Source organism: Balaenoptera acutorostrata, chromosome 11, assembly GCF_949987535.1.
Source record: "Balaenoptera acutorostrata chromosome 11, mBalAcu1.1, whole genome shotgun sequence".
Taxonomy (NCBI): domain Eukaryota; kingdom Metazoa; phylum Chordata; class Mammalia; order Artiodactyla; family Balaenopteridae; genus Balaenoptera; species Balaenoptera acutorostrata.
In genome coordinates, this window is record NC_080074.1 from 64,504,308 (window position 1) to 64,525,902 (window position 21,595).

The 21,595-nt window shown below is 43.8% G+C and overlaps 1 protein-coding gene and 1 non-coding gene across 5 annotated transcripts in view; both read right to left on the minus strand.

The window, feature by feature from the left end:
- Positions 1 to 3,617: 3,617 nt before the first annotated feature.
- Positions 3,618 to 21,595, minus strand: part of DIP2B (disco interacting protein 2 homolog B) — a 246,157-nt gene continuing 228,179 nt past the window's right edge. For all 4 annotated transcript variants that reach the window (XM_057556293.1, XM_007179351.2, XM_057556292.1 and 1 more), the window contains 11 exons: positions 20,735 to 20,846; positions 18,307 to 18,416; positions 17,686 to 17,816; positions 15,911 to 16,079; positions 14,927 to 15,097; positions 13,865 to 13,926; positions 12,928 to 12,985; positions 12,312 to 12,386; positions 10,372 to 10,549; positions 8,371 to 8,494; positions 3,618 to 6,748 (listed from right to left, as the gene is read on the minus strand). In XM_057556293.1, coding sequence (XP_057412276.1) covers positions 6,496 to 6,748; positions 8,371 to 8,494; positions 10,372 to 10,549; positions 12,312 to 12,386; positions 12,928 to 12,985; positions 13,865 to 13,926; positions 14,927 to 15,097; positions 15,911 to 16,079; positions 17,686 to 17,816; positions 18,307 to 18,416; positions 20,735 to 20,846 — 1,443 coding nt within the window. In that variant the 3' untranslated portion in view covers positions 3,618 to 6,495. The remainder of the gene's footprint in view (positions 6,749 to 8,370; positions 8,495 to 10,371; positions 10,550 to 12,311; positions 12,387 to 12,927; positions 12,986 to 13,864; positions 13,927 to 14,926; positions 15,098 to 15,910; positions 16,080 to 17,685; positions 17,817 to 18,306; positions 18,417 to 20,734; positions 20,847 to 21,595) is intronic.
- Positions 10,731 to 10,803, minus strand: TRNAR-CCU (transfer RNA arginine (anticodon CCU)). The gene has a single exon. It is a non-coding gene; the product is annotated as a tRNA-Arg (tRNA).

The following is a 21,595-nucleotide window of genomic DNA, read 5'->3' on the forward strand; positions in this document are numbered from 1 at the left end:
CTGCTTTCTCAGTGACCTCGTTTTGTCCATTATCCCTCATTGCTTTATTTGGAAACTTTCCCTCTACTCAGGAATATTTTATTTCTTCCATCTTAAAAAAAGTCTCCATCAATTCTACATCCCTCATTTAACTACTATCCCATCTCTTTCCTTTCTATGTGTAGATACAGCTTCTAGAAAGAGTAGCCTCTGTTCAGTCACACTTCCCATCACACCTCTCCAGAACCAGTCTTCTGCCTCCTGCCCCCATAACTGCCACTGCTTCTGCTCTGACCAAGGTTACCAGTGACCGCCTGGTTGCCAGATACCACAGACGCTAGCCAGTCCCTGTTTTCTCAGCTTCATTGTAGCCTTCGGCACTGCTGGGCACTCCCTCCTCTTCAAAACTCGTCCTTCAATTTCTTTGCCCAAGCTCCTTCTTGGTTTTGACGCTATCTCTCCAGTCACTCCTTCTCCCTTTTGTGGATTCTTCTTCCTCCCTCAGGCTTTGAATGCTTGTGTTCCCTACGGCTCCATCATTGGGCCTTTTCTCACTCTACATGATCTTTCTTGGCACTATCATCCGTTCCATGGCTTCAACTACCACTTTTAAAAGAATGTCTCCGAAATGTGTATTTCTGGGCCAGAGCTCTCCTGAGGCAGAGACCTAAATATTTAGCAGCCTGTTGGACCTCCACAGCACCTCAAACGAACGTGACCAAAATGGAACACAGCATCTTCTTTCCCAAATCTATTCCTCCTCTTTTTTCCCTATCTTGGTAAATGACTCCACTGCTACCTAACTCCTGAAGTCAGAAATCTACAAGTTATTTTGGATTCCTCCTTCCTTATCCTGAATGTTCAGCGATTGACATCTTACTCTCTCCCAAGTTTACATGCAGTGTCTCTGGTCTCCATCCTGTCACTGCGTTGGTTAAAGTGCTTTGCTCTATCGCTGCAGTTTCTGCAAAGGCCTCTCAACTGATCTCGCTGTCCCAGGTTTTTACCTTTCTTTCCCTACCTGCACCAATCCATTTTTTTTTTTTTTTAACAAGTTGGCTTTTTTTTTTTTTAATAGCTACTTTATTTATTTTTGGCTGTGTTGGGTCTTCAGTTCGTGCGAGGGCTTTCTCTAGTTGCGGCAAGCGGGGGCCACTCTTCATCGCGGTGCGGGGACCGCTCTTCATCGCGGTGCGCGGGCCTTTCACTATCGCGGCCCCTCCCGTTGCGGGGCACAGGCTCCAGACGCGCAGGCTCAGCAGTTGTGGCACACGGGCCCAGCTGCTCCGTGGCATGTGGGATCTTCCCAGACCAGGGCTCGAACCCGTGTCCCCTGCATTAGCAGGCAGATTCTCAACCACTGCGCCACCAGGGAAGCCCACCAATCCATTTTCTACATGACTACCAGAATAATCTTCTATGTTGCAAATCTGAGCATGTTATTTCCTTGCTATAAACACCTCATTGGCTCTCTTTGGCCTTCTGGATAAAAGTCCAAAATTCTTAGCTTGACACATTAAGGCCCTTAGTGATCTGTCCTTGGCTCAGACCTCCACAGATAGTTATCTTTTACTTTTCTCCCTTTAAACCTTACATCCTAATAATAAATTGCAGTTTCCAGAATATGCAACTCTGCCTCCCCAGTTGCTGCCTTTATTTGGCTAGCTCATCCTTCAAAACTCAGTTCAGATGTTACCTCCTCCAGCCCGAATTCCTCATTATCCTCCCTCATCATTGGATTGGATGCCTATCCGACCTGCTCCCACAGTCCACCTCTACTCGTTAACCCTTAATGTAGTGTATTGTTTTCCTGTATCTTCTTGAGGGCAGTGACTTGAGTTTCTCTCTCTCTAGCTTCAGTTGTTATCAGAGTGACTTGTGCCTAGTGGGTAGGCACTCAATAAATGTGTATTAAGTTAAAAAAAATTCTCAGCTGCCTGAATAGCTTGGACTGTAATTCAAGGACCAGTTTCAGTGTCTGAGAATATGCTCAATTTGACAAAAACTCCCATCAAGTTTCTTGAAACCAGGAAATGGGAGAGCAAATGAGGTACTACCTTAGAAAAGCTGAAACCCAGTCCAATTACAGATTTTAAAAAATAATAATATGCCGTGGAGCAGCTAAGCTTGTGCGCCGCAACTACTGAGCCTGTGCTCTAGAGCCCACGGGCCACAACTACGAGCCCGAGTGCCACAACTACTGAAGCCTGCGTGCCTAGAGCCCGTGCTCCGCAACAAGAGAAGCTACTGCAATGAGAAGCCCGCGCACCGCAACGACAGTAGCTCCCGCTCGCCGCAACTAGAGAAAGCCCACGTGTAGCAACGAAGACCCAACGCAGCCAAAAATAAATATATAAATAAATACAAAAAAAAAAAAAATAATAATAATAATAATAACATGTATGATCAATAGTTTAAAACTGCCAAATGCTACAGGGGTAGGAGGAAAACTAAGTTATAATTGGTCTGGACAAAAGGCTTATTAGTTTTCAAAATGACTCTCTACTGTTCCTCAATCTGGCCTCCTTTTATAGAACTGATTTGCTATAACTTCGGATCTCTGTGTTCATTTTCCTTAGATCTCTCCAGGTATCCTTGGGTCTTACCATCTGAAGTTAAATTTAAAATTTATTAATTGCAATTTATCAATTCTCCCAATGTGTGAAGCATTAAACATAACCAGGCATCAATATTTATTAACACAAGACAAAGGAAACACATTCAATGAGTTAATAGAACACTGTCCAGCCAGATGTTAAATTTAAAAATGTATATCTAGTCTAATTTCAAATAAATAAAAAAAACCTTTATACATAATTACACAGTACTATAGTTTGAATTTGACACTGGTAAATATCTTGACAAAAAATAAACAAAACAGCATTTAGGACTAAAAAATTATTCTTATATCTTTACACTCTCTTCCTCTGGACAAATAACATGGCCCATCTACATATACCTAAACCAGAAATGTTGAATGAATGATAAAGAAAAGGCCTATTGTGTATTTGGAGTACTGCAGCTTGCTCCAAATACTCTTGTTTTTACACGAAAGCAGACAACAAAAACAATTCTAAGGCATAGATCATGTTGGAGTTTGAGGGTGAGGTGATAACTCCTCATTGCTTTAGTCTAAAGATTCCTGGATATTCAAGGAAAGTAATTTATTTGGCCAAGATATTGAGCACCATGCCTGGGGCACAGACCTTAACAAAAAAGCCTAAGGCCTCGGGCCCTTTGTTGATTCAACAAAAGCATTAAGCAAGCATTGCCCAGGGACTAAAGTTAAGGAGACACTCCTATGACCAATAGACAGGCAATGGTCCCTAAACAGCCTGAGGCAGCACAACTTCAGGAGGACCTGGTGCTGGGGAAGCAGGGGCCCTTTATGAGGCAGGAAGGAAATCAAGAGTGTGGATTCACTGATGCCCATTAGCATGCTGGTCATTCCCAAGGTCTCACTGATGCAGGAGATGGCATTTGTTCTGAGGCAGCCCCTTCCTGATCTACCTCATTACTTCTGCTGAGAGGCAGAAAGAGGTTCAAAAACTTTCAGATGAATAGGTTTCTCTTATCTGAAATGAGGGCTTGCTATTCTTTAGTCCGTCCCCCCCCCCGCACCCCCTCCCCGCCCCGCACTCCCCACAGGCATAAAAACCCAGACACAATGTGTTTCCAAGTTTTGGCAAGGCTGTTTCTATTAATAATGGCCTTTGGGGCCTCTCTTAAGAGTCAGTTCTACCACAAAGGTTCTACGTAATGTGGAAAGACTAAGAGCATTGTGTCACCAAGAGGAAGTTTCTTACCAAGTCTGCAACAGACTAGGCATTAGATCTGTAGATGATCCCACAAACACCTCTAAACTAATGACTGACTCTCTTCCCCTTCCAGAGGATACTTTACCAGAGTTACTGGTGAAGTTCCCCAAAGACACATCTTAGCATCTTAGTTTTCTTTCCTCCACCAGCTTATTCTGGCTTTGGGGGACAGGCAAAAGATAAATAAAGCAGCCACAAGGCAGAAAGCAAAAAAACCCCAATAAATCAGAGGCCTCAGGAACTACAAAACTAGATAATCACTAAATAACTGGGAGTTGGCCATACCATGAGATTAACGGAATACTTTATTTGAAGGAATGAGTATAATCTGCACTGTCCAATATGGTAGCCAACAGCCATGTGTGGCTACTGAAAACTTTAAATATGGCTAGTCCGAATTGAGATGTGCTTAATACACACTGGATTACAAAGACATAATATGAAAAAAAGAAAGTAAAATATCTCATTAATTTTTTATATTGATCCCATGTTGAAATGAGTATTTTTGATATGTTGTGCTAAATAATATATTAAAATCAATTTCACCTGTTCTTTTTACTTTTTAAAATGTGGTTACTAGAAATTTTAAAATGACAGATGTGGCTCACAGTGTATTTCTAGCAGACACCCTAACTTGTGTAATAAGAATTAATGAAAGCAACCCATAGGATAGACTCTGCCTTGCACCTTTTTCTTAGAACTTGTGGATTACGGAGACAGAAGATCCTCAGGATCCCTTGCTTTGATTAGTGAATCATTAAAAACTGTCTTAAGAAAATTACTTTCCAAATAAGCAGGCTGTTTCCTCTGCTAGTCATTGGATTTCTTACCCCAATGCAAGTGCTTTTTTCCTGTACATCCTAGAACCTCTCCCATCATGTGTAAGTTAACGTCATCCAAAATGTTGAAAAAGAGATCTGGAACTGGAAAATGTCTTGAGGTCTTCCCTCTGTGGAGAATGAGTTGGGAGGAAAAGAGGATTATGTAAAAGGGAGTCAATAAAGTGGCTTTGAGTCATGAGACTGTGTAAGAGCAGCCCCCCAGGAGTGCTGCCGTGGCGAAGGGTCTGGTCTTTGCATTATAAACCTTATTTTCAGGGTAATTACAAGTCTAAAAAATTGTTTAAAAACATATTTAGTTTACATGATGTTACAGTGGGGTAAATAATATGTATTATTAAAATAGTCTAAATAAATATTTACACAATAGACCAGAGTGGGTCAAAGAGAACCATTCTGATTTAACAAGTTAACTCTGTTCACTTTGAGTTTTTTTTTTTAATTTTAAAAAATATTTCTGTAAGAAAAAAATAATAAAATTCAACTATATTCAAATATGTGAAGTATCAGACCAAAGAAAGGAAACCGAGCCAGAGGCCAAACTCAGTCCCAGGCTCTGTCCGCTTGGCCTGGGCACCAGTTATTTCAAAAGCGTTTCTTGCATACATCAGACTTCCCCTATTTCAGCATAAGCCTGGCTATTTTGGCAACCCAAATCGGTCAGTTCTGAGACATGCGGTTACGAGGCCTTATGCCTTCGCGTGACTATCGATCCCACTGCCTTCCCAGCCTATTGTTCTTGTTCTTAAAATCCCCGCCCTCGTGAACTGGAAGAACAGAGGATGCTCTTCAGTTCTCAGAAAAGAAAAGCTAGATGTATAACTGCCGACACAGTGTACAATGGGCCTGGAAAAGAGGAAATTCTAAATTCTTATGCAGTCATTCTAAATGTGAAAGACGGTTTCAACACTGGGGGCCAGAGTGAGTTTTTCCGGTTCCTTAGAATTGGGTGGGATCTAATGAATCTTAGCTTTTCCTAACATTTTGATTTTTCAACTGAGATTATTCAGTTTGTAGAAACAGGCTGAATTCTTAAAAGCTTAAGCTGATTCTGGGAATGCAAGCTTAAAAAACAAACATAGGCAGCTTCATTTTATAAAATACACCAGCCAACAGAGACACGGTACAATGTGCAGCAAAACCTGCAAACAGTTTGCACTTTTTAGTCACCTATTCAATTACACTGCATCCAGAGAATACTGAGATTCTCTCAAAGCAGAAATGTTTCTACTTTAGTTGTTACAACTATACAAGCCAATTCTTCAATTTTTAGCTGAATTATGTGTATTCTTATTTACATGTTTAAAACACTGGTCAAAATGTTTTACCATCAAGAATTTTATATATATAAAGTAATTCTCATATTCAGTGGGTTATCTGATTTGCTTATGGGTCAACTGAAAGTAAGCCAAGTAGTTCCGTGTTAACAAAACCCGCAGAATGTCTTAACTATGGTAAAATGGCAAAATACAGTACAGAGCGGGGAACTGTGTAACTCAGACTACCCCCTTCATGTGAATTCATTAAACTCCCTTACAAAATTCTAAAACAGCATTAGATAAAAATACAACTATATACAACAGATGAAAAAAATGCAACATGGATGTAATTGCTTTAGTAACGTGCTGCTCACACTACGTCAAAGCTCATGACTAATAGACTGTTAACGTTTTTTTCATTTGCTACAACAGAATTCCCCTTTCCTGTGTGCCACGTGATTGCAGAATCCCACAGGATGAGATGAAGGATATAATGTAGCCATCTCAGCTTATTTCACACCACAGGAAAGCTTCCTCCTAGTCACGGGTCTTTGGTCCTGTGGTTTTGCAGGATGGCCCCTGCAATCCCCACAAGGCTGGTTACATGTTATATGCCACATAGATGGGGTCCAGCTGGTCAGCGAGGAAGCTGTCACGGAGGTGCATCCTCTGCTTCTCTCCTCTGGAGTTGATGGGGATAACGCCTGGGTCCACCACAACTACGACGCCCACGATGAGGTAATGCTCCTCCAGGACCACATTTGTCACTAAAGGAACCAGATCTAGGGCCTCCTGTTCAGAGCCACACAGTTCCACAACCACCACGAGCAAGTTGGTCCACGTGAACACGGCACTGAAATTTCAATGACATTCAGTTAACATGTCATCTTTTACAGTGTCTGCCCAAGACTTCACCCCATTTTCCCTGAGAACTGCCTTCTCGCTTGGATCCAACCAGAAGGCTCTCGGCTATGTCTTTAATACATGACCTTGCCCCTATGATCACAGCTGATTAGCTGAGCCATTTAAAATCTCTTGGGAGTTTGGAAGTGGGAATGAAAGTTGTTAGCTGGTCACCTGAACTGAGGACATGTGGACTGGAACGTTCTGGGGTAGCAGGTGTGCAGAGAAGTACAGAGAATGGCTCTTCAGGGAGGAGAGAAAGAATGAAGTGGATGCCCACATGGCTCTAGAAAGCGAGAAGACGGTGGTTCCTGATGGCCTTCCCGTTCCTTGTTTCTACCTTTCTTGAGATCCAGAGCTGGTCAGAGACTTCTAGGAACCTCTGAGATAACCAGGTATTCTGTCCATGAACTCTCTTTTGCTTAAGTTGTTTTGAAGAGAATTCTTGATATTTGCAACATAAGAGCTTTGACTAAGATTATTATCTATATTATAACACCAAACAGGAAGGGAGTTGGCCTGGCCTCATCTGAACTCAGTGCCCCATACACGCTCTCTCCTATTGTGCTATAAGGTAGAAAGTTGCCTTACATTCAGTGGGGTTGCTGGGTTAGAAGGTATGACCTGACTTGTGTTTTGCAGTGTTGAACTGCTTTAAAAAACAGACTCAGTCGTTCAGAAAAATGTACACAATATTTGGTAGCATCAAAAGTCAAATGGTTACAATTAGGGGGTAACCATGGCGCCCAACTTCTCTGCGTTGTTCTTACACCTCATGGGCATTGTTCAGGTCTGTTCAGAGGAGAGACTCTGACAAAAGCAAGACAAAGAAGCATCTGGAAAGCATGAACAAACCATTAAAAGAACTGTGGCTACCTTGCATGAAAAAAAAAAAAAACAAACCTGAGAAGGACACACTGACTTAAACATGTACAAAAAGAAACCGGATGGATTCTGTACTGTTAAGAATCCATGATGAAAGCAAATAGGTAAAAACTACAGAGTTTTAATTGTAAGAAATTTTTAGTCAACGTGAGGTTGGATGATCCTTTGTCAGGGATATGTAGGGGGAATTCCCGCACTAAGAGGGAAACTGGACCAGATAATAATAACAGTCCTTTTCATCTGCTTACCATTTGATAGTTTACAAAGTACATTCTCACTTGATCATCCTGATAATCAGGAAGGAGCAGAGGAGGCCTTTTCAGATGAGGAAAGCAGCCTCCGTGGGAGCGCTGGGCCTTCCAGCTGGGTCTTTTGACCTGAAAGTCATGGTTCTTCCCACCGCCCTCTACCGACTTCCTAGAGGCGGATGATCAGTTAGGTCCCTTCCAACGGTAAGCGCCTACCATCAAAAAGGACCCAGCCCCACAGCGAGTCCACGGAGCCTGTCTCCGTGTCTCCGCGGCCTCGTCTGCCTCAGCAGACGGCACACTGCCAGACGAGGATCAGTCCGTTTATTTTCTGGCTCCCCTGGAGTTCCACAGCCGTAGGTGGTCTAGTACAGACGGCTGACTACAGAGCAACTGGTACCGCAGCTGAGGGGGGACCTATGCTGTGCAGGGGATTTACCATTCGGCCATGCTCCTGTGGATCCGAGACACGGAGGTCTCGATGTCGATGGGGTGGTACCGCAGGCCTCGCAGCTCCAGTGTCTCGTCCAGAGCTCCCACCACGTACAAGGCGTCGTGACGCTCTGACGGGGAGAGAAAGAGGAACCTGGTTCATCAGAGGCACTGAGTGTAATACATCGTTGGAGTTAAGAGCACGGGGTCCAGACTGCCTGCCACGTCACCTGGCGCCACCACTCACCAGCTCTGTAACGTGGAGCAATTAACTTAAGTCTCTGAGTCGTGCTTCCCGTCTGTGAGACAGGGGTAGTAATAAATGGCTGCTGTGAGGATTAAATTCATATAAGGGAGTTAATATGTTGCCTGGTACACTGTAAGTGCTGAAAACATTAGCTATTGTTATTATTATTATTACCACGTGCCAGGAATTGTGCCTAGTGCTGGGGAGACAAAGATGATGTAACACGATTCCTGCTCTGAAGATACTTGCTGTCTAGTGGGGGAAACACACACACAACAGATGTCCTACGGATGGACATCAGGTGGGATGAGGTCAGCCCAGCGACCCGAGTGTGCACTAGGGCCCCCCTTCCCCGAGCTCAGCTCAAGGGTTCAGAAAGGGAAAAGCTGAAGCCACGCTGAGCTTTTAAGGATAAATAGGAATTAGCCAGATGATGGCTGGGGAGGGGAGGAGGGGAGAGGATTTGAGATGGAAAAGAAGTGAACATATGTCATTGTTTCTGGACATCTTCAAGGACTCCATGGAGAGACTAGTCCTGGTTATTAATAGGCTTGTAATCCAGCAGGACGTTGCAGAAATCTTTTTTTAAAGATTTTATGCACACACTGCATACACAAGGCTACATGGTTTATGTCTATACAGATACTGAAAAGAAGAGAGATGATTTAGCTAGGTCTACAGAATGTTGTATTTTCAGGAAAAGGAAGACTTCTGAAAAATTTAGCAAAACAAACTGCTAGGAGCTGTTGGAGAGAGAAGGATGAGGAAGGCCAGCAGAGTCCCATCACACAAAAGCTGAAGACTGTAGTAACAAGAACAACAGAAAGAGTAGCTAATGACTATCGAGGGTCTTCTGTGTGCCAGTCACTGTTCCAGGCACCTGAAGGCATTATGTCATTTAATCTCACATCATTTCCACAAGGCAGGAAACGTTATCACTCCCATTTTCCAGGTAGGAAACTGAGAGGTTGAGTGAGTGCTCAAGGTCATACAGCAAATGACAGAGGTAGGCTTCAAAACCAAGGCACCTGGCTAGGGATGCTTCCCTCACCACCAGTATGTTATTCTACTTCCCCGTGAAATATGGAGACACTCTGGAGCTGGTCAGTGGGGAACAGATGCAAGGGACGGAGGAGAAATGACTTGGCTCAGTTCCAGCTGTTCAAGTCCAGTGAGTGATCTGTGTCAGTTCTGGGTGTGTATGATGCAATCAGTGCTGGGTATTTTAAAATGGCCATTCATGCCGTCAGGAAGGTTGAAGTCACGGCTTCACTGTGACTGCCCAGTGGGCAGAGGATGACTGGGGGCTGCTTACACGAGAGCCCTGCCAAGCAGGCTCGTGTCCAACGTGAGCCGCCGAAGGGACAGAGAGCTTCGGCAGGTTGGCTCCTCTGCACTGCCTCCCGCTCGCGAGGCTTAGGAGCAAGGGACTAAAGATGGGATACCTGTCCCAGGAGCTTGCTGAGGGCTGAGTCCTGCCAGAGGCATCTACTCATCACTAGACACATCTCTACGACTGCCTGGCCGAGCCAACCCACAGTTCAGGGATGCTGACACGGGGCGCCAGTGCTTACTTCCTGGGTCCTCTTAGAGGGCAAAGTCTTACTTCAAATGAAAACAAATTCATGTATGGGTTCAAGAGTCAGAGAAGGGAATAATTCAATACACACACTCCACATCCAAAGGCAGGCCGCGGAAGGCCAGCCCGTGCTAGGGGCTGAAAAGCACAGCAGGACGAGGGTGAGGAGCTGGTGAAGATACCTCCGGTGGCTGCTGTGAGCTCGGTCCGGCGGACAAAACCCAGGTATCCTGTTCGAGCCCAGAGGGTCTGAGCAGGATCCCCAAAGCTGAGGCGGGTGTTGAAATGGTCAGCTTGAAGAGTCTCACTGTCATAGATGGTGTAATAGCCACTGGCTGTATGGGGACTGTTCACCCAAATCTACAATGAGAAAAAGCACTGGTCACATTTCGCCAGAATCAATTCAGTTCTCTGGGACAGAAGATTTTGGCTTAATTAATTAATTAATTAATTTTGGCTGCACTGGGTATTAGTTGTGGGATCTTTTAGTTGCGGCATGTGGACTCTTAGTTGGGATGGGATCTTAGTTACAGCATGTGGGATCCCTGACCAGGGATCGAACCTGGGCCCCCTGCATAGGGAGCACGGAGTCTTACCCACTGGACTACCAGGGAAGTCCCTCTTTTGGTTTTTTAATCTCATTTTTATAGTAACAACACAGCTGCAACAATAAAGGCAGCTGTCAGTTATCAAGTGTTTACCATGTGCTCAACAGTATTATATGCCTTACCTCCATCAATCCTGACATATATGACATGGCAATACAGTTTGTACTACTGTTATTCCCATTTTACAGATGAAAAAAAAAGGAGTTAAGTAACTTGCCTAAGATGCAGAAACTAGGAAACCCACACCCAAGCCTGGGTGGCCACAGAGGCCGTGCTCTCAACCTTGAGGCTACATTGCCTCCCTGGCTCATTTCTTTCTTTCTTTCTTTTTTTTAAAAATAAATTAATTTATTTATTTATCTTTGGCTGCGTTGGGTCTTCGTTGCCGTGCACGGGCTTTCTCTAGTTGCAGCGAGCAGGGGCTACTCTTCGTTGTGGTGCACGGGCTTCTCATTGCTATGGCTTTTCTTGTTGAGGAGCATGGGCTCTAGGTGCACGTGCTTCAGTAGTTGTGGCACATGGGCTCAGCAGTTATGGCGCACAGACTCTAGAGCGCAGGCTCAGTAGTTGTGGCGCACGGGCATAGTTGCTCCGCAGCATGTGGGATCTTCCCGGACCAGGGCTCGAACCCGTGTCCCCTACATTGGCAGGCGGATTCTTAACCACTGCGCCACCAGGGAAGCCCTCCCTGGCTCATTTCTCAGCCTCTTTCAGAGTCTCACAAATGCATCAAGGGATCATTTCTGTGCTCTGAAACTAAGTTACAAAGACTGCAGGAAAATACTACAGGCTATTTGAATTTATAATGTAAACACAGCAATAGCCAACAATGGTAATAAAACTAGTATTCACTGTGTGACAGGCACTGCTCCAAATGTATGACAGATACAGGTATTAATGCATTTAATTGTCACACAATTCTACTTAGGTGGGTGCCATTATTACTTATGGTTGAGGAAACTGAGGCCCGGAGAGGTTAAGTAACTTGCCCGATCACAAGAAGCTGGTAACTGGCAGAGCCCGGGTTATCTGCCTCGTGCACCCACAACATTGCTCCCAGTGAGCTATGAGATGAGATATCAGTGTCTCTCAGAGATTTGGGGGGAAGAAAAATTAAGTCTTAAATATCTTTATACTAATACAAAAATGGATACATTTTGGAATAAAATATAAAATTTGTATAAATTTTAAAAATTTAAAATTTGTGGCTCCTTTTAGTTCCACTCCTTAATAGGTGGGAACAGGTGGGATCTGTCCATTTTCCTTTTCAGCTAAGGTTATGTCAGTGGACCAATCTGGGACTAGTTCTAGTTTGGGTGCCTAAATCTTCACTCCATCTTGGTCTCAATCTCCCCTCTGTCCATTTCAGTTTTGAGCCTTACAGAGAAAGATGAAAACCCTCGAAAATTCACCATGAGGGAAAAACTATATCCACAGTTTCCTGACTTCTAAAATATGAACCGTAAAGTCTTTCACTGCTGACTTTTCAGAGTAAAGGGGAAAATTATACATACCTCTCCCAGGTGAGAGTCTCCAACAGGTCCTTTGGTCTCTGGATTAACAATAACTACTTTCACTCCAGGTAAAATCTAAGAATCAAAGAGAAAACACAAAGACTGGGTTCAATTAAATCTAATGACCTCTAGGAAATGCAGTTCCCCGCCCCCATCTCTTCAGTGAGGTGAGGGGAGTGTACAACGGCAGGAGCTGAGACCGCGCTCATGGGATCGTGCTCAGTGGAGACAGAGGTACAACAAGATTCAACCTCAAAAATAAACCAGAGGGACTTCCCTGGTGGCGCAGTGGTTAAGGATCCGCCTGCCAATGCAGGGGACATGGGTTCGAGCCCTGGTCTGGGAAGATCCCACGTGCCATGCCTCAGGGCAACTAAGCCCGTGCGCCACAACTACTGAGCCTGCACTCTAGAGCCCACGAGCCACAACTACTGAAGCCCACGCAATGGAACGAAGAGTAGTCCCCGCTTGCCACAACTAGAGAAAGCCCGTGCGCAGCAACGAAAACCCAACACGGCCAAAAAAACAAAACAAAAACAAAAACACCCCACAGAAAACAAAAACTAACTACTTCTACACACAGACCACCTTCCCAATGGTTAACAGAACAAATTACCTTTCCAGACTCTGAGAGGAGCAAACTCTGGGGGGCACCCCGTTCCACAAGACGAACCCTGCAGAAAAACAATATTTACAACATAAGAGCCTTAAAAAAAAAAACGACTGCACCGCATCTACCACAGCTATATACACTGCCTCCCCAAACCTCTAATCTATCTCTCCTCACATTAGAGCAGAGCTTCTCAAACTCAGCATTACTGACATTTTGAGTCGGATATTTTGGTCGAATTCTTTGTGAGGCACTATCCTGTGCACTGTAGGATGTTTAGCAACATCCCAGGCCTCTACCCACTAGATGTCAGCAGCATCCCCTTGTTGTGACAATACATATGTCTCCAGACACTGTCAAATGTCCTTTGGAGGACAAACTCTCCCCAGGCTGAAAATCACAGCACTAGAGACGCTCTACCTGCGCAGCCTGGGTCACTGCCACGGGCCACACCGTGAACACAGCCCAAGTCAGTGGGACTCAGGAAAAGGTCCCAGAGCCCTCCGCCAGGAGCTCCCCTTGGGGCATAGCTACAACTCACCTGTGAGCCGATGAGGAGGAAGGCTTTTACTCCTGGGGCTCAGATAAAGTGTTGTTTCAAAAACCCTACTCTGCCTCATTTATTCTGTCTGTCTCAGTTATTTTTAAATTTCCAGAGGAAAGAGTCTATCCATTTTAGTGTAATTTATGTCAAATGTTACAAAATACCAGTATTACATTTTAATATTAGAGAACAGTGCAGCAACTGTGAGAATTAAAGCTTTCTTCTTATAAATGTAAACCTTATTAGGTATTAATAATGAAAATGAATTCCTTCCCTTCTCCCATCCCCCCGGAAGACACCAACAAAAGGAAGGAGTGGGGAGAGCTGGCTTTCTTGAGGCTCAGAACTTTATATGCTTAGGAATGCTAATAGAAAATAAGCATAACCAATCTACTGTACCTGTCATGTCTTAATGATTTCAGATCTACATACACAGTAGTTGGATCAGGCCCTGAGGTTCCCTAAAGAAAAATAAATGTATTGTTTATTTAAAATTAACTGAATGGTATTTCCATATTTTACATTTTCAAATCAAGAAATAGATAATTTAGTCACATACATGAAAAATCCAAACTCTATTTTGAACGCTCACCCTGTCTTCAACCAGATGAGGCAGGGCTATAACGAAAGAGACTCCTGGCCCAGCTTTCTTCTCATCTTTCTTTCCTTTCCGCCCCCAGGAGAGCAGGCTGGGGGCCGAAGCAGCACTGAAAGGTTACCAGGCTGAGGAGGGTCCTCAGCCCTGGACTCAAGGCAGGGATGAGACAGACCAGCATCCATGGGACTTTCAAAACCAGCACTGGCCCAAGCTGGCAGCAAGGGGCCCACAACGGGCTCCAGAGTTAAAGTGTCATGATGCTGCTCCAAAGTCATCCGACCACAGACACAGAGGACCTGCAAGCATCCACCCATTTACGCCACCTTCTTTGACTCTCACTCTTGTCCATGTCTATATTTGCCTTACGAGCTCCCAAGCTACATAAAATCAGACTCAGTTCTTTCCTGTTATTTCAGCCTCTTTTCTGTTATTTACCCACCAAGATAACATGGCAAAATTGCCATCTGGCTGGAGAAAAGAATGCAGGCTTATTTGTACTTCTTTTGCAAAAAAAAAAAAGGCGTAAAAGATGGAGGAGACAGAAAACAAAGGGTAACATATAAATAAAATTCAAATCGGACTCAGAAATCTTCTCGACTCATCGTCTCGGACCATAAAACCACTACTGAGAGTAAATATTTACATTAGCGCTCAATTGCCGGGCACGGCTCCAAGTGCTTGGCACCTAGAAACTCAGTGGTTCTACAGAACGACCCTGTGAAGGACGATGCTACCATGTTCATTCTACAGATGGGCAAAATAAGGTGCAGTGAAGTCCAAATAAAAAGCCCAGAGGCCTAAAGCAACTAAGTGGCAGCCTGTGCTCTGAGCCTCCCACACAAGCAAGATTTCATGATAGTCACCTGCAAACATATCGCTACATTGACTCTTGATCCAAAAGTGGTGCTGACAGCCCGAGGGGACAGACCGATGTCCTTGAAGAGCTTGGAGAAGGACTGCTGGAGAGCAATGCGGGGCCGCTCCTCAGCCACTACCACACACGTCCGGATGCAGGAGAGGTTGATTCCCCTGGTCTGTAAGACACCACGCACGGGAGCTGAGGTCAGCAGGATCACAGAAGTGCTGAATAAGCAGGGCCACTGCTCTATCTCTTTGGTCAGGAAAAGCCGAGGAACTATGTGTTCTCACCTCAGACACCCAGAGAAAACATATGCCTTTTCAGAAAATGCCAAGGAATTCCACTCAAGTCATTACCCACAGGTCAATCTGCTCATTCTCTATTTCTTTCCTCTTTCACCTAAAAATCTTAGGTTTTCAGCAATATATTTTTAATCCCTCTTCATTTCTGTACCTTAGATTTCTCTCTATTTCAAATGCAGAGATGGGACTGAGAGAAAAACAAATTTAGCAACATAGATATCTAACCTCTTATCTCTTTTTTTCATTCTTAAGGTCACATTTCTCTACTAAAGAAAATTCAGTGTTTTTTGACTCTCATATGCCAGTTAGACATATGATTGTTGGATACACTCATGAATGAGCGACCTTATCTCTGGGGCAGTCACCAATCTCTGAGGTTCTCAGGCTGCAAATTCTATTGGGAAAAATCCTCTTGGAGGTCACAGGTTCTGTTCATCTTCACATAAAGTCATTTCTATTCAGCCTCCTAACCAGTTTTACCTTCTTCTCCACAATGTAAGAATCAGAGTAAACTCTGAAAGAGTGCATTAAATTAGAAAGTGAAAGAGATAAACTTCCTGAGGTTTACAAACAGCTGTTTGCGTAGAAAAAAAGCAGGCAGATATGTCTGGCCAGCCCAAGGTGGGGTATCATCACACCTGGCCCATTTCTCTCAGGACTGTCTCCTGGTTACAGCTGCTTCTTACCTTCAGCACCTCCACTTGGTTTCCAAGCCCCTTGGTGCAGAGCTCCATTACTGAATAGGAGCAGAAAGTGTCTCTTATTTTGTACTGGTTGACCGTGGAGAGCCAGAGGAAAAGGTTGTTTTCCAACTCCATAGGAGGAATTAAGACGGACTGATGACCTGAATAGACACTGCAATGAAAAATGGCAAGAGATGACATTATCAATTCATCCTAGAACACCATCAATTCAGCAAATATTTACTGAGCATGAAGGACAGGGTTGGGTCATATTAGATATAAAGGTCTAAGAATCAGCCTTGTTCCTATGCAACTCACAAGATACAATAACTACAGAATAAAGCAGACTGTGGAAGGTGGTAACTGAGATGTGAATAAAGGCCATCAAGATCACAGAATGATGAGCAAGTCATTCAAACTGGGAACACAAGGGGCTGCAGGTGTTCCACTGAGTCGGCGACAGTTGAGCTCGGGCTTGAAGAATGAGTAGGAATTTGACAGTGGCTGGAAAAATGGGGAACCTGGTGAGGGCATTCCAGGCAGAGGAAGAGCATATGCAAAGGCATGGAGATATAAAATTACATGGTGTGTGTAAGGTTGTCAGAAATAGGATTCCAGAGTGAAATACTAAAGCATAGAATGCCTGGGGAGTGATGAGAAGTGAAGCCAGAAGGGTCAGGGCCAAACTGTGAAATCACTGATCTATTATGATATGAAGGAGTTTAGAATTTACCCAGCAGGCTGTCACTATAGCTTGAAGTTGGGGTAAAGCTAGTTACACAGAGGGGGGATTGGAGACACGAGTCACTGAAGGCTGAGAGACAGTTAGGAGAGGCTGCAATAGTCCAGGTGAGAGAGGATGAGGGCTTGAACCCTGACAGTACACCCAGGATAAAAAGGAAGGAATGTCAGAGTCCTATATCGTATGTACAATCTCCAGCCATGAATCCTCAACTTCCTAAACCTTGAATATAGACCAGAATAACTAGGAGCCCAGGAATCCTGTATTAAAAAAAAACACTGGAATTGTGGTCTCCACCTCTGGAGATCTAGGTTAGTATGTCTAGGGAAGCCCCATTATTTTTTTTTTTCATAGACCCCTAGGTGATTCTTATATAGATAGGTTTAAGAATAATGGAGCCAAAGGATATGACATTTAATTGGAAGTGTGACATAAAAATATAGAGTTGAAGATAAAGCCCAAGTTCCTAGTGTGGGCCCCTAGGTGGACGACCCCATCCTAAGAAGAATGGGAACACAGAAGGAAGATGTTGAGTTGAAGCATTCATGAAGATGCCCATCAAGGAGGGGAAAATGCAGGCTGAGATGAGGTCCTCTGGGAGGAGAGTAGAAGGAGTTGGGATCTGCTATCCCACAAGTAACAATGTGGCCCATGTGCTACTTTCCAGCCACATGCTGTCACCCATCTCATTACATTCCTTCCTGCCAAGCCTAGTGGGTGCATTCTGGCTGACACAGTACATTTCACCCAAGTGTCATCCTTCTGCTTGGCTCTGCTTCTAAAATGAGGATGACAGGATGGAGCACAGAAGAGGTAGTGAGATCACTGCCCTTTTGTCTGAGGCATAAAACTAACAGAAAGAGGGAATACAAACAAAACCAGACAAACATCGAAGATACATTAGATGCACAAATTCTGGAAAACATCAGCATTTTATTGAAACTTTACCAAATTAAGGGAGCAAACGGAAGGATGAGATGGTCATAGCCCCAAAGATATTCCCATGCATTCTGTTTCTTTGCTTTTCCATGCCTACCTGCAGAGACACCAGAGTGCAAAGCCAAGTCCACAGTAAGGGTCAAGGCAGATGGCGATCTGCCGAGAGGAATACAACTCACACTGGAGCTTGATGGCTCTACAGAGAGCATTGACCGCAGAGTGGGACATCTGGAAGGTAAGGAACATGGAACAGGATGGAACTGGCATCCCACAGGCAGAAAAGCAGCTCTAATGATAGTTTTGAGAGGCTTCCATTCCCTCCAACTCCTCAAAATGATGTATATTTTTCATCGCTTCAAAAAGCCTAATCTAAGTCTAACTGAAGGGTGAGTCTATCTGTTAATTTCTCAATATTGAGTTTTATGAAATACGAATCTATGACTTCATACTGGCTTGAACTAACTCGTGTTATCTGTTAGCTTCTATGCTAGGTTCAGAACACTTCATAACACGAATTCCTTGGGATAACTTATTCCGGAAGAGCCAATGCTTTTATTTAAATATAGCAGTGGCCCTTGATCCTCTGCCTACTGGTCTCTGGTACAACCAGCTGGCCTCTCCATCTGAAGTCCCTGGGGCAGTGGTCATCTCTATTTTTTGCAGACCTGGCACTTTACCAGCATCCAGCGAGAGAGTAAATACAACCCGACTACTCTACCTTCACTCCCGTAAGCATGCCAGTTGTGGAGACACTAAAATCAAGGTACGCCAGCATCTCAGGAGTGGGTGGTTTGTACAGCTGAGGTAACCTTTTCCTGGGTAAATCATCTGCAAGGAAAAGAAGAAACCCGATGTCAATCAGACACGTCGACAACAAGATCCTACTGTATAGCACAGGGAACTATATTCAATATCCTCTGATAAACCATAATGGAAAAGAATGTGAAAAAGAATACATATATATGTATAACTGAGTCACTTTGCTATACAGCAGAGATTAAACACAACATTGTAAGTCAACTACACTTCAATAAAATTAAAAAAAAAATCAGACACGTTGGAACTCGAAAATCATTGCTCTTCAACCCGTCTTCTGTGGCTTTGCTATGGCCACACTTAGCTTCTGGGATTTGCTAAAGCTTAGGCTTCTCGTGTTTAACCAACCAGCTCACATATGTCACTCCTAGAGGAGGGTTGGGGTTGAGGGCACCAATAGACAATATAAACAAGGCAACTACATCAGGCAGATGTATTTACTAGACGATTAGTGAGGGGTAATATAACATAGTAGCTGAAAACACAGGCTAAAGAAGCAGACTGCCAGTGTTCAAATCCCAGCTCTGCCATTTCTCAGTGATGTCATCTTGATGTTATTTAACCTCTTTGTGTCTGCTTCCTTTTCTCTAAAGTGGTAATAATACCTGCCCTCCCAGAACTGTTAGGAAGTTAATTCATATAAAGCACTTTAAGACAACTCAAGAAGCTTTACTTGTTGTTATGCTGGTTTCAAGTTAAAGTTCATTATTTACAGTTTAGTACATGTCACAGTAATCATGGACTGCTTTAAAAGTTGGACAGTTTTTCTCCAAGGTAACATGACTGATTTTAAGAATGATAATCTAGAATTGGGAATTATTTTCCTTTGCTCTTTTATGATAACCTCTCCCTTCCCTCCAAATTTGCTTTATAAGTATGTCATATCCAAAGATATCAAGGATGTCTCTGTCCCCAGCCATGCCTCCTCAATGGCTCCTTTGGCTTTCCAGATCAAGAAACGATTCTGACTCTGACTTTTCAATCTCTGTATCATTGGGCACTCATCTCTGGTCAAACCAAAGACTTGCTCTATCACCTTCAACCCACCTCTGTGTAGGGAAGGGCTACTCAAGTACCTAAAGAAACCTTTCTGTTGTCTGTATCACAGACCACATTCCAGGTCTTCCTGAAACGTGACTGAGTCCAGTAACCACGGCAGATCTATCTACATCATTAACACCAACACAATCCACTTGTGTTACATATTATAAATGACTTCATCTATATCCTTAAGTAACAAATGTAAAAATATGTAGCTCAGCATCTGGACACAATAACCATAAATAGATGTCATCCCTGTATTTAAATCCACATAAATGTCCCTGAAGTGGACACTACGTGATACTTACTGAAAACTGGTAGGGAGGAAATTAATGGTTAAGGGGCTGGGAGGGGAGCCAAACTGACTGGGTCTGAATTTCAGTTCTGCTACTTACTTAACCTCCCTGTGCATCAGTCTTCTCATCTGTAAAATGAGGCTAAAACTGGCACCTATCTAATAGGGTTGGTAGAAGGAGGAAATTAGGTAACACATGTTAGACGACTGCCACATGGTAAGGGCTCAATAAAAAGTTAGATGTTGTTATTACTATGATTGTATGCTGGTGCTTTACATTATGTCATTTAACCTTTAAGACCCCATGAAGTAGTTACGAGTAACAGAGGATGAGGATTTACACCTGTCTGCCCAACTCCAAAACCCACACTCTCCCCTCCACCACCATCTCCAGCTATCCCAATGTCTTACCCCCTTCTTTAGTATGAACACCATCTAAAATTCATACACTTTATGGTTTTCAAAGTATTTTTATATTATGTTGCATTTGATATTCTCAATAAATATGTGAGTCAGGCCAGGGTAGATAGTATTTTAGGAAAGGGTAATCTCAGACAAGGTTATACAGAAAATAAGGACTGAAGCTTGAACCAGAACCAGGTCTTCTGACTCCTAGTCCAATGCTGTTCCAGCTCTATCACATCTGGAAGTCAAGGGTCAGATCTTCCCCATACTTTATGTAGCCCTACATGTCTATGGTCACATCTGGCACAAACACCTAACCACTGTTTGACGATGCCAAGAGTAACAGCAAGCCACGTTTTGTTTCCAGAGTACTGGCACACTGTGATCTGCTTCTTTGGATCTGGATGTTGCAGTATCCAGTCCTTTGGTAACTCAAACTGAGTGGATATTAAGTTTTGCCTCTGTCGTAGCAGGTGGAATGGGCTGCAACAGAAGAGCTGTGTAAACACCTTTGGCATAAGAATCTAGGAAATCTCGGGGACTGAATGTTCTTGCCCCCTCAATGCCTCTGGAGAAATCTCCCTTTCACCTGTGTCAATGATAGTTGGCCAGGTTTTCACATCCACAGCTGCTGCTGCCTCTCGGGACCTCAGTAACCTCATTAGGGTCTGCGTGGTGAGAATGCAGGCTGCTTTGCTGACCTAGAAACAAATGGACAAAAATAAGTACCACGAGGCTTAGCCCCGTGTAGCACCACAGGCTCTGGCTGCTGCTAAAAGCAACTCGCACATCATCCTGGGACAGGGCAGTACCAGCTTTTCAAAGAATACACACAGGACAGTGAAGGTCAGTGTTCCTCTTACGTTTGTCCTGAAAAATGCGTAACACTGAATTAGAATGATGGACTTGTTCATAACACAAGTTACTGTTTACAACAGTGATTCTCAAATATTCCATGGTTATAACCTCAGGATGGATCCCCAGATCTCTTGATGTCACGAAGACCATAATAAAATAAAAACATGGACTTCGTAGTACTCAGGGAATGAGAGGTGTCGGAGGATCATCTCTGAAGGAGGTAGTGTCTGCAACAGTCCAGGGAATATGGTGAAACACACCGGACCTAGAACATACCCTGAACTTGAGGGACTCTGTGCACTCAGAGGAACACGCTCTCCCACACACCCGCACGTGGAAACGCATGGGGACCAACTTCCCTCACCCCGCAAACCGTGTCAGTGGAAGGAAACTCCCCTCCCTGCTGCTCCGGCCTACTTTGCAGAATATAACAAGGGCATTTTGCCAAACTGAACTTTGTAGTAAAATCATCTGTGGCGAATGCTGCTTTTATACTGCAGGCTCCAGTTGGGGATAGAGCAGCAGTCCTTAGAGAAACAAATGTTACATAAATTGGAACTTTGTAACTCTTTGCTTTAAAGTCCATTAGGAT